At 42.0% G+C, this 13,587-nt stretch overlaps 1 protein-coding gene across 5 annotated transcripts in view; it reads left to right on the top strand.

Moving 5' to 3' along the window:
- kcnn1a (potassium intermediate/small conductance calcium-activated channel, subfamily N, member 1a) overlaps positions 1-13,587 on the top strand; it is a 55,099-nt gene that overhangs the window by 27,720 nt on the left and 13,792 nt on the right. For all 5 annotated transcript variants that reach the window (XR_013802547.1, XR_013802548.1, XM_079649446.1 and 2 more), the window contains exons 2-4: positions 52-525; positions 3,787-3,882; positions 4,679-5,097. Coding sequence is in view for 3 of the 5 variants with exons in the window: in XM_079649446.1 (XP_079505572.1) it covers positions 52-525; positions 3,787-3,882; positions 4,679-5,097 (989 nt within the window). In the remaining 2 variants the exon portion in view is untranslated. The remainder of the gene's footprint in view (positions 1-51; positions 526-3,786; positions 3,883-4,678; positions 5,098-13,587) is intronic.

Raw genomic sequence — 13,587 nt, 5'->3', positions numbered from 1 at the left:
CCTTTTCTGTTGTGATAGTATTGTATTTACCTCGCTTCTTCCTGTTCACAGGCCACTACTGAGCAGAAGAAGCTGAGCCATGCTGGATCCAAGCCCTCCCTCTCCGAGAGCAGCGGCCGACTCCCTCAGATAGCCATGAACACCTGCAAGTACAATGGCGGAGTGGTGAGACCACTAGTGGGCAGCCTGGCGTCCTCGTCGCGCCGCAACCTCGCGGAGCTAGACTCGGAGACGCAGCCCTTGCAGACACTGCACAGCTCTGGCCTGGAGGTGGTGGTGTCCAAGGGCAACGGCGGCGAAGACCCCAGCAAGGCGTCCAACGAGAGCCTGGTCAGGGAGGGCAGTGTGCGTGCCGGAGGCAGGGCAACACAGAAGAAGAACAGGGACATCGGATACAGGCTCGGCCACCGGAGGGCCCTGTTTGAGAAGCGGAAGCGGCTCAGCGACTACGCACTCATCTTCGGGATGTTTGGGATTGTCGTCATGGTGACGGAGACGGAGCTGTCATGGGGGGTTTACACTAAGGTAGGTCGTGCGTGCGTGTGATGAATGAGTGGGAGCTTTTTGTGGTGTCACTGCTATTGTTGATTTTGGATTTGTGTGGGGTTGGCAGCTGTCACATTCATGAAGAGTGATTATTAGCACAGACACTGACAAGCAATGTCTAACAAAGGTGATGGAGTATCTGTCAAATTCAAATCAAAAGGAGTGTCATGTGATCGATGACTAACAGCCTATTGATTGGTTGAAATCTATTTTTTCTAAATCTAATTTTAAAGTAATTTCTCTGCTTTTTTCAACTTTTTTTCTCATCTATACACTTTTTCATTATTGGTATCAGATCTCAGTCTAGCCAAAGGATTTGTTTCAATACTGGTGCCTTTGTGGCTCTCTGTGGTTCCCTGTGAAGGCAGCATCTGCAAATCATGAGCTCTCAGCAGGAGAGGGAGGTGGAGAGGGGGATAGCTGAGGAAAGGGGATGAAGAAGAGATAGATGTAGGGGGGTTTCTGCGCAGACATAAGAGATAAAGACAATTAAAGATAAAAAGAAAGGTCAATTGGGAAACAATGGGAAAAAATTCCAACAGCATGTTTTTACTTTGATCAGATCAGAGTGTAGAGGACGCTGCACACGATAGTAACATGTGACTCTTGAAGAAGCAGGGCATTGTGGGGTCAGGGTCGCTGTGACCTGGTCACCACCACTTAACCTGCTGTTGTCCTTGTGTATCAGCCAATCACGTCTGCTGCGTCAGGGTATTTTAGGAAGAATACCGTTCTCTCAGAGCACTCAGCTTCTACTACAATATTTACAAGGCTGTTTACTGATGATCTGACTTATAGTGCAGAGCGCTGCAGGTTAAGGTAGGTCACAGGACACAGGTCTTTGATCGCAGGGAAAAATAAAACCTTGGTAACATCTGCATGCAAGTTAAAAAGGAACAGAACAACATAACTTTATAGCTGGTATTCCATGTTTTGAACCCATTTACTACAAATGGTGCATCTCTTAGACATTACTGATTACTTGGTGTCCAAATCCTACAAGAACAACATCACAACAGTCTTATAGTATGATAAAGTTGTTTATTTACACCTTCAAAGTTAGCATTTATTCTGAGACATTTTGTTGGTAACCTGACAAATATAAATCCAATACTTACCTCTGCCAATAGGTTGTGTTTTCAGTTTAGTTTGTTTATCAGAAGAAATACAGTTCCTATTTTCTTGAATTTTGGTGGAAATGTTTAGCGCAGAGAATGAATTGGGCAAATATTATTATTCTTCACTTTCATTTACATTTTAAGGAGATTTTAGGACTGTGTTGTCCCAGTTGTCTTGTTTTATCTCTGTTTCAGTCTTCACCAACTAGTGAGGAATATGTGTTGGTCTTTAGCTTGCTCTATGCTATTCTATTTTCAAAAGTGAATGGCTAACCTTTTCTGTGCGCTGGCTGGATGCTAACTATGTTCTTTGTCTGATTGGTATTTGTATCTGTTTACCTTCTACTACTATTCATTTACTCGGTTCTAGATAGATAACGTACAGTAGGTTTATCAATGATTAACTACAAATAAATATTATATACAGTTCAAGTTATGTTTCGCCACACATACAAAGGTGTGTGTGTGTGTGTGTGTGTGTGTGTGTGTGTGTGTGTGTGTGTGTGTGTGTGTGTGTGTGTGTGTGTGTGAACTAGTAAGAGACTGGTAATCTATAAAAGGATTAATGGGGTCTTAAGGAAGTCAATGGGTCTGTCTATGACTATTACTGAGTGGGGTTTAGTCCATTTATCAAGATGAGCGCAGCTGGAATGGAAGTGACCTCCCACCTCTGAGTGTTACAGTCGCTGCCCCTCCAACACACACGCACGCACGCACGCACGCACGTACGCACGCACGCACGCACGCACACACACACACACACACACACACACACACACACACACACACAAGACCGTTGGATGGTCCTTATTCCGTCTTACGCCACATCATGCAGACACCTGAGGCTCAGCTGAGGCTTTCTGGGACCAGAAGGAGGGAAAGAGGCAGGGAGCACTGGGACTGGAAAGTCCTTGAACCTCTGGCAGGTGGATTAATTGTTTTACTCAATGTTATTTCACCAGGGACCTGTCAAAACAACGTCTTGAGAACATGTCGTCCACCTGAGGGCCAAAGCAATCTAGTTGATAGCTAAAAATACATTCTGCTATATGGACCACCGAAGGATAGAGTAATGTTCAGCAGCTCTCACTTTCATCACACTGACGATTATGAAGGATATTTCCACTTGTTGTTCTTGTCATTTGTCGTCGCCGTTGTTATTATAATAACAGCCCTACAACCGTTAGCCTTCTGCAGGCCGCACTTTTATACCCTTGCTGTTCAATTGATTTATCAAATAGCATTTTACCAACATGGGGAGGACTTGAGTGGTGCAGGTTCTCATTTCCTAGATCTATGGCCCCCGTGTCCACACAAAAACAACACAGCAGCGCTAGTCTCCAGCTGGCCTATTTATCACCAGCATCGCTCTCTGTGGTTCCCCCCCTGCTAATGCTAGCCTTGCCTTTTCGGCACCTACCATTAAGTGGAAAGTCCCCCTCTAAGTGCTGGGCTTTGATTAATTGGTAGTTTAGATGGTGGGGAACATCCTCCATATATAATATCAGGCTGGACCTACACCTGCAGCTGCGTTGTTAAGCAACACCCTGACTGCCCTGTTTGTGTGTAAAACCCCATTATCTGCTCTGTTACACGTCTGGGCTAATAAGCACTGTGTGTGTGTGTGTGTGTGTGTGTGTGTGTGTGTGTGTGTGTGTGTGTGTGTGTGTGGGGGTGTGTGTGTGTGTGTGTGTGTGTGTGTGTGTGTGTGTGTGTGTGTGTGTGTGGGGGTGCGTGTGTGTGTGTGTGTGTGTGTGTGTGTGTGTGTGTGTGTGTGTGTGTGTGTGTGTGTGTGTGTGTGTGTGTGTGTGTGTGTGTATAGAGGTGAAGGCTGTGTATATACTTTCATGGACTTACGTGCACGTGTTCATTTGGACATTTATGCTGCATAAAGCCAACATAAAAAAAGTATAACAATTATGAATGATTAAATGCACTCTACTACTTCATTTCACCTTGCCGCTAAGTAGTATCATACAACTTAATAATCATTGGTTTATGAATTGATAATCTATTGATAATCTTGTTGTGTATATCTTATGTAAGATCTGGTTGTATGTGTTTATTGTGCTCACTTAACAATGCCTGAAATCTTTTTTCTTTTCTTTTTCTCTCACCACAGGAATCTTCATACTCATTTGCACTGAAATGCCTTATCAGCCTTTCCACTGTTATATTGCTTGGTCTTATAATAATGTACCATGCCCGGGAAATCCAGGTGAGTCTAAATTAATAACAACCTTTTTGTTATTCTTTTTATTCTTTTAATGATACCAGCTGCTTTTGGTATCAGTTTTGGGAAGATAATGTTCATGAAGCTTTCGTATTTGGCAATTGGGCCCTGGTAAAAATATTGAAATACCATTTTTACTACTGTATGCTTAAAATAAATTATATGAAATGGTATAATTCATGAGTTAGTTAGTAAAATACAAAGAATGACACACAGAAGAACAGTACACACATGAAAATATTTGGTTGAACAGAATAAGAATCACAACATGTGTGGTATTTTGTTCAACAATAAAAAAAAAAATAGATAAACTGTTATACATATCTACTAAATAAATACATCTGTAGACAACTTTTATTTTGTACATGAAGTTGTATTTTGCAGATTTCTATTGCATTTGTTTTATTATTATTGTGCTGCTTAATCTGAGCGGCATCAGTCTTCTGATCTGAGTTAAATAAGATATAAATCTTGGTTGCCACTTGTTATGGCTATAGCAATACACTGAATGCTAAATGTCTACATGTCTTCTCCTTTATGTTATACATATTTTACTCTAATTTAAGCATGACTTCTTCATATCTTGACTAGAATTTCAAATGAAATCTGTGGGTTTGATTTGAATAATGTGTCTCACAATCTAAGTTTGAAATGATAAACACTTTCAAGTTGTGGGGGTTGAAAGGGATGAAAAATGCTGAAAATGCCTCAAACACCCAACTGAGTATTGCAAGTAGAGATTTAAAAGAAGTCTTTGATGTTTGTCTGTTTTTCTTTAAAGCTGTTTATGGTCGACAATGGTGCGGACGATTGGAGGATAGCCATGACGTATGAGCGGATCTTCTTCATTGTGCTGGAGCTGCTGGTGTGTGCCATCCATCCCATCCCGGGACATTACGTCTTCACCTGGAAGGCGCGGCTGGCCTTCACCTACACGCCGTCGGAGGCCGATGCTGATGTTGACATCATCCTCTCCATCCCCATGTTCCTGAGACTCTACCTGATAGGCAGGGTCATGTTGCTCCACAGCAAACTGTTCACGGACGCTTCGTCTCGCAGCATCGGCGCTCTCAACAAGATCAACTTCAACACACGCTTCGTCATGAAGACCCTCATGACCATCTGTCCGGGAACTGTTCTGCTGGTGTTCAGTATATCCTCCTGGATCATTGCGGCATGGACTGTGCGCGTCTGTGAGAGGTAAACACAGAGTTGTGAATAATGGATGTTGCTGGGGACAGATTGAAAAACAAAATGGCTGATGCTCATTCACGCGTTGTGGATTACTAGACCCCTTTCCTTCTTCACTTTCCTATCTGATCTTTCCTAGGTTTCTCAGTGTTGCGTTGTTTTCAGTCACTCAGCTGCACCGGTAGAAAGAATTAAGGGGAATAATCGTAATAATTGACGTATAAATATTATACTCATGAAGCCGTAATACATACTACTCCACTACTGTTTAAAAACACACAACATACGTTTCATTAGCTCAGCAATTGCTCCACGACTCCCCACGCTATAGCTATTTTAGATGGCTTGTCCATAATTCATGAGCGTATAATTGTTTGTTTGCTGAATGGTTTGTTTTGGTAATGCAGAGCAGCCCCCAGGATCCCCCAACCCGTTTTTCTCCCCAAAACTGCACATCGTGTTTCGTCTCCAGGGGACAGCAGCGATTCTCAGTGAAAGTGAAAGAGGCAGGGAGAACTGAAAGGTTTTTTTTTGGTTTTCTTTCTCATTTCGCATTTGCATAGGGAAATTAGACATTAATGCCAGCTTTGATGTTTCAAAGTCATTTGTGCGTAGTTGGAGTGGAAGGGGGACTTAAGTAGGGAGGGTGGAGCGTGGAAGATCTATAGCAACAGATCCTGTCAGGCCTACTATGAAACTGCACATGTGCTGCAGTGTAAACATCAGGCATCCTCGTCTGCTCTTACTAAGTACCCCCCCTCCCCTTCCTCTACCTTTCCCTCTCCTTTTAACTCCCTGCCGTGTTAACACCTGTCACTAACCTCCCTAACCCCCCCCCCCCCCCACCTCGCACGCCAAACCCTGGATCCTCTCGGACCCTTAGCACCTCCGGCTGTTAGTCTGTGGGTTTAAAGCTTGCAGAGAAAAGAGCAGCTGCTTTGACCCCTGCTCCTCTAGAACACAGTGAGGTGGAACTGGCGTCACCTCAACATAATGTTGGCACACGTTCAAATATCACACTGTCCAGTTTTGTCCTATAAGCCATGTCTCTTTACAGTCCAGCTCAGCAGGCTACTCTACTCTTTGTTACCCAACCTCAAAGATAAACAGAAGTTTGATATTTAAGGGGAAGATGCTTATTAGCATTCCTATAGAAAGTAACACAAGAAGATGGATGCCACTCTTATGTACTATGGTTAATGTAGCTTGAAACAGCAGCTTAGCTTAGCACAAAGACGTGAAACCAGCCGAAACCTGAGAAAGTTACTGATCTCAGCCTTTAAATGGTTTGGTAAAAGCGAATAATGCTATAAACAAAGTGTAAATTGGTGAGTTTGAAAAATATTCTGTTAGCCAGACTTGCTGTTTCCATTCTTTAAGCTAAGCCAAAGTTAGCCCTACAACTGTTTCCCCAAATGTTTAACTATTATAAAAATGTAACAGCAAAGTCTGTGCTAAACATTGAGACAATGTATCTAATTAAGACAGGTATTCCATAGGAAATATTTGGTAAATAACAACAAGAAATAATCCAGAACCTTACATAAGGCATTTGGAAACCTGGACCTAACCTGTCTTTTAAATACAAAACGCAGAATCCTTTTCTTCAGACATGTTCTGTGACACATGAGCAGTGCATGCCGTCAACCCTTTGCTTTTTATTTCAGAATAACGTGTGTTCAGATGGGTGGATTTGTGTGTAACTGCGGATGGGTGCGAGCATGAATATGTAGGTGTGTGTGGTGCATGTGTGTGTGTTTGTATAATGTTTTGTTGTACTTTCTATTTCCCCACTCTGCTGCTCCATAGGGATACCATGTGAGTCCTCGTTCTTTAGCCATGGAACAAACACCACGAATCGTTTTGCACCGAGCTGGCGCCACTGCTGCCCTGAGTGGGGTTGGAGGGTGGGGGGGGGTAGTGGGATGAAGGGGCAGCCCCTCTAAAACAATTAACCGATGATCCTTTCCAAACTCAGTATGGAAAAGGAGGATTAGGTAGACCCTCTAGTTGGCATGAAAGTGGCACCATCCTTCTGCTAAGGAAACAAGCTTTTAATGGAGTAGAGACCAATGGTGTGAGCAGCACTTTGAAACAAGTGTCTCTTTGCTAACGTGGGATAGGCCGAGAGGAGGAGGAGGAGGAGGAGGAGGAGGAGGAGGAGGAGGAGGAGGAGGAGGAGGAGGAGGAGGACATTTGTGCTAAAATTGAGCAGCTCCTTCAAGTCACCTTCATGACTCTGCCAGAGGGCAATTTGTCTCTCACATTTATTCTCCTTATGCAATTGTTATAGATCCGTATTTAAAAAAAAAGTCTTTTTTAGCCGCGACTCCAAAGATTTGTCTCGGAGCAAAAGCCTTTCTGTTCTTTGTGTTCACACATTACCATCCCATTATGTGTCTCCCTTCACAAAGTAATTGAAGAGTGTTTTAATGGTTTTTCCACAGACTTCTGTTGCTTCTGCCCTAAAGATTTTTGCTCTAACGGCGAGGACATCTATCTCCTGTAGCCAAAGAGAATGGGAATAAATAGGGAGAGGAAAAATATCAAGTCATTTCGTATATTAGGTATTGTCATTTTTGTCTCTTACTATCTATAACAGCCTTATTTTCATCTGCAGCTATATTCCACTAGTGTTACACAGTTCAGAGCTAGGCAGGTAAAGGCATTGGTTTCTATAGTAAATATAGACCTTGTAGAAGGGGTGTGTTCTGTGGTGAATGCAGTGACTCCGGATTTAGTTTACACCCGTTAAAACCAAATGTCCTCATCCCCCTTCGTCCCTTCCTCTGGTGAACATTGAAACAGCATGAGCGTTTTTAATGTTTACTTATCAATCCCATCATACCAACTAAAAAGTGGAGGGCAAAAAAAAAGCAGAGGCGCTTGTTTCCCAAAGTGCTGTATGTGACTTTTGTATCTTCTGTTAAATGCGCAGTTACAGTGTCACACATTGACCACGCTCCTGAGCCAATCACAAGGCAGTACGGTGTGAGACAAGCACAGAGTCTATCTTGAAAATGCCTGGATGGGGGGAATGAAAGATACACAAGCAGGGACACAGAGGGGTGGAGGCTGGGTGGAGTTTGGAGAGATGCTAATGTTACAGTAGATGGATTTAACGCTGGTCACTGGCCCACTTTCCGTTCTTTTCTTGATACAGCCCATCTTCAGATCTAACCTACCTCAACTAAGCTCCTTAACTAAGCTCTTTTGGCTTCTCCCTTGCTACCACAAGGCTCCCTCCCTCTCTCTAACTCCTGACTGATCCTTTGCAGATCTCCTACTGTACCCATATAACGTAGCATGCTTTGCCATTTTTACTCATCTCTTCCTACTACTGATGACAAGCGGGCCTAATCCAGCCAGAACTCAGTTACACACTTGCGTGCCTGCCTCTCCGGTCTAATGCACCTTTTTTTCTCTTTAACTGTTATCTAATTCTCTTCCTCTCCTATTCTAACTCTGTTATCTGAAACAAAACTCCAACACTTTGGAGGTGTTGTGAGACTGCTGTTTCTCACCTCGTTTTCTCGGGTGAGGACCCCTAGGCAAGCTGTCTGAAAGTTTAGCTGACTTTCCCTCAGAACGCAGCTCTGGATTATCAGGCTCGAGTTACTGGTCAGCTACACCCCGGGTTTGACATCTTGAGTGTGTCATCGCTTAGCCACAAGATACAAACTCCGGCAGCCAAGAACACACAGTCCGAAATTTCGAACCAGAGAAACGCACAACGCTGCAACTTGAACTTTGTCACGCCAACCACAGCTTTACATAAAATATTCAGGCCGGTTTTACATCTTTACAGTTTCCAGGCTACAAGTGCAACCACACTGACCCACATTTTAGAATAACATGCTGTCCATTTTAGTGTGTGTATTAATTATTAAGAATGCAATCAAATGCATGGCAAAAATAATTCCTCATTATTCAAACTATATCAACCTTGAAATGTATATTTTATTTTAAAGCATTTTGTCTACAAACGCTGGTATTGATCTGACAGACAGCAGAGAACAAACTGTCCAAAACGACTCAATACAGTGGACCCCAAGGATCACAGAGGGAACGCTCTGTACAGTTTGCCGTGCATTTTCAATTCCAAGTGTCTAAGTACCTCTCCTACACATTTTCTAGATTATGTTTAAAATGAAATCTCTTCCACAAAGTCAGATGGATTTTATGCAAATTGTTTGCAACCTCAAGGACAGGTGGATTCTCTATGGTTTGATGATTTGATCTGATCATTTGTTTTAAGCTATGCATGCTCAGCAGGCATAGTATTGATTGCAGCCTATGGCAAAGTCATATACAAAGCCTGCAAAGCATGTCTGCATAACAGAGAATGTGGAAGTGATAATCACCTGAGATACGATCTGATCACGAACCGAGGCGGTGCTGTTCTTTGTTCAGAGACAGCTGGTAGTAGCTTAAAGTTAAAAGACCCTCAGAGTCAGATGTTGCTTATATATCATTTAAAAAAATGCAGAAGTAGTCTTTTTGCTTAGTGTCAGTAATGCATAGTCTCAAGGTACCCCCTTACCTCAAGTAAAATGTATTATCTGTTTATATTAATATATATATACGATTTATTAAGGGGTTTTAAAGAAAAATGATAGTCTAAGTGGACATAAAACCCTGATATTTAGAAATTTACTTTTGCCAAATATATGTATTTCGGGTAATGGTAGTTGAGCTATTTAAATTGCTATTTAAATTGCTGCTCTGACATTGTGAAATGTTGTCGTTTCCTGTATATTTTTCCAACAAAATGTGAGCAAAAATATAAGATAACATCTTTAGGTAGAGTTCTAGTTATTATAACGTACATAGCACTCATCAATACCTATTCTCTCATCTCTACTAGGACATGTTTTGTGAGCTATAGAACACGTTTCTCTTAGGGATAGGCAAACATCTAGAAATGAAACTACTATTTCATATAAAAAAAATAACAGCTTAAAAACTTGTTTTTTTTCTGTGGCGCCTGAATGCGTGCATAGTCAATCTCTTGCGATCAATGAGCAAGTGCTACCTTTATGCAAAACTGGGTGTTGTGGGCAGAAGCTCAGCAGATTAGGTATTTTGCTGAACACATTGGTAGGACTGGAACATGAAAGAAAATGCTGAGCTGTATTTCAGTGGAGGTGGAGTGGTGGTGGTGTTTCAAAGCTCGCCGTGTCCCCTGAAGGTTGCATACACAGAGTTTGCAGCAAAGTAAACTTAAACAATAGGAGCAAAGTTCCTTTTTTATAAAGATTACAGGAGGACTGCTAAGAACTTTTCAGATGTGTCTCCAGCCTAATGAAACATCTGTAATAGGACACTCCCTATCTTGTTACTTTAGAGACATACGCCACCTTCCAGCCCTGAAAACGTTGAGATTAAGGGATTTTGAACGGAGCTTCCCATCTAGTGGCCCTTAAGGTTAAGATGGACAGAGAAGGCCTGACTTGTGCTCAGCTTAGTAGAGAAACTTTACAAGGTTAGTAACTCATGACTGTTTCAACGGGTTATGTTACCTGTCTTTTACTCTTGCAAGGTGTTTTTTTGTTTTGTTTGTTTGTTTGTCATCAAGATAACGGAAAAACTACTGACCCGGTTTTCATGAAACCTTGGTGGAATGGGTGTAGCATGGGCCAAGAAAGACACATTTTTCCTTGATGGACTACATTTTTTTAGTTTATAAAAGGATGACTTGCAGGAAATCTCACTAGTTATATCACTGTATCAGACTCTCATAATGTTATTATCCAGCATCTTTAAAATGGATGAGATTCACAAACTCATAAACTTGATCATTTCTGGCAACGGAGGCCTGAAGCCTGCCTCGCTGAGAAATCTGCAAGTCAGCTAATCCAAGCAGGTCTTTACTTTTGGATTCACAATTTAATTGGTTGACAGCAATACATTATGTATAATTTATTATTAGAGTGCTATGGTATTGCTGTTGGTGCAACAAAATCATTTCATTCCCCGCGACTAATATACGGCACAAAGGCTAATCAAGTCTATCTTAATCCTAAACTATGTAACACTGTTTCTATTGGCTGGCACTCCAAACCTTTGTATATTATAGATATGTCCCACCCCTTAGCCTAAGTGGTTGACCAATCACAACAGAGCCGGCCAGCTAACCAATCAGAGCAGACTGGGCTCTGGTTTCAGACAGAGGGTGAAAAGAGGTGCTGCAGCACAGGCAGTATGAGAAAATAAAGACCTTCTTGCACATTACGGCATGGAAACATGTCATAGTTCACGCACAAAATACAAATATGAAACCTGAAATTGATCAGAGTAGGACCACTTTAAGATTTTTTCACTGTACACTTTACAGCCAACACCGGAAGAGTTCAAATGTGTGTAAAACTTGGAGTACTTCGGCACAGTGGTGCTTTGAGCTAAATGCTAAAGACTGCATGCTGCTAACAGTGACAATGTTAATGCTGATGTTTGGCAGGGTTAACGTTAACCATGTTGACCCTCTTAGTTTAGCATGCTGACATTTTCTAATGAGCAGTAAAGACAGCTGAGGCTGATTGGGACTGTCCTTGGTTTTGTGGATATTAAGTCGTAAACCCGAAGTGATTTGACTGGAAACATTTGTACCAAAGTTATAACAATTCATTGTATGAAGGACATGAATTTGATCTGAATTTCATGACAATCACTCCAACAGTTGCCCAGGCATTTTAATTAAAAGCATAGTGGCACTAAAGGAAAAGTTGGACAATCACCAAAGTTATTAAGATACATTCTCTGGGGACCAGGAACGTCTGCACGTCTGTGAATCCCTCCAAGAAATTGTATTTTAGAAGATACACAGACGGACATTGCCATCAGAACTTATTGTGCTAAACTGCCAAGCTTGTTGTATCTTAATTGTTCTGCAGTTTAAGCATTAACAACAATATATTAAGCTGAAACTTCTTTTGACTTAGCTTAGTTTTACTAAGTTGCGCTGCTACTTTTTTTTTACTTCAAAGCTTTAAAATGCACATATTATAAAATCACTAGTTTGATTTTGCTGCTGCTTGCTTGTTTTTACTTGCTTTACATATTGGCTGCGCTGTAAAAGCACTGTTGCGTTTGCAGTTTTTTTAATTAGGTCATCATCACTTTAAGTTTAATTCTGTTCATGTTTACTGCAACTAACACGCTCCCCGAGGAGCATCCCAACACATTTGTCCCCGAGTAATCTCAGCCAGCGTTCAAATTCATTTATTTCATCAAGACTTGCACTCATTGAAAAATTGTTTTAATTTGTTTTCGTTGATGTGAAACCAAAATGCAAGGGGAAGAGGCGAAGTGCTGTTATTGTACTCAGGCGATAACTGAGGAAAGTTGAGCAGCAGCCTTGGAGGTAAAGTAGATTCTTATACAGAGTTCGCATATTGGCAGGGGTTAAATTGAGCTGTGCCGGCACATACTGTAGGACGATGCTCTGACGTCATCACCATCTCACATTTGTCATAAGTTTACAAAAAACGATATATGTTAAAACTTTTGCCGTTCTTAAAGGTCCCATGTCATGGCCATTTCTACTGATCACGATTCCATTGTTGAGGTCTACTAGAATAGAAGATTTATATTGTGCAATTTTCCAAACTCACATTGGTTTCTCATACAGCATCTCTGTATAGTATGTGTATTCACTCTCCTTGTTGGAACTCCTGCCCCCCCCCCCCCTCCCTGTGAGCCCACTGTGCTCTGATTGGTCAGCTCGCCCACTCTGTTCTGATGAGTCTACCACTGTTACAGCAACCGGAATATGACACCAGTAAGGGCAAATGAGAATGCTGCGTGGGGTCTGGGTTCCGGGACGTTGCGCAGCCCGCTGCTGCGAAGAGCGGACAGTGTCAGCTGGGTTCATTTCCTACTTGCTGCGTGGGATCTGCGAGACATCGTGAATATACGCGGCAAGAGGGGGGGACGACGACACAAAACACGGAAGGGAAATTTAAATGTGCGATACCTCAAGCACTCCTCTTCTCATTTTAAAAGCAGTGTTTCATGGCGGCTTCACAGTCGAATGAATGTGAATTGAAACAGTATACTCCAGAACAACATAAAAAAAACAGCAAAATGAAATGTTAACCTTTAAGAGAATCACTTTGAATTAAAGTATTGAGGACAAAACACATTTATTTAGTAACTTTTTAAGCATTGCATGTGAAATCTTTCATGTCTTGATCGTAAATCCGAAATATTATACATTTTTGTGTTTTTAGTGCTTCATAAGTGTGTGAATGTGTGTGTGTGTGTGTGTGTGTGTGTGTGTGTGTGTGTGTGTGTGTGTGTGTGTGTGTGTGTGTGTGTGTGTGTGTGTGAATGTATGTGTGTGTGTGTGTGTGTGTGTGTGTGTGTGTGTGTGTGTGTGTGTGTGTGTGTGTGTGTGTGTGTGTGTGTGTGTGTGTGTGTGTGTGTGTGTGTTGCATGCGTGCGTGTGTGTGTGTGTTTTTCTCATTTGATCCATCATGAGTGTTTGTTCAGAGGTTG

This window comes from Notothenia rossii (assembly GCF_949606895.1).
Source record: "Notothenia rossii genome assembly, chromosome: 9".
In the NCBI taxonomy this organism is placed as follows: domain Eukaryota; kingdom Metazoa; phylum Chordata; class Actinopteri; order Perciformes; family Nototheniidae; genus Notothenia; species Notothenia rossii.
This window is presented reverse-complemented; position numbering and strand designations above follow the sequence as displayed.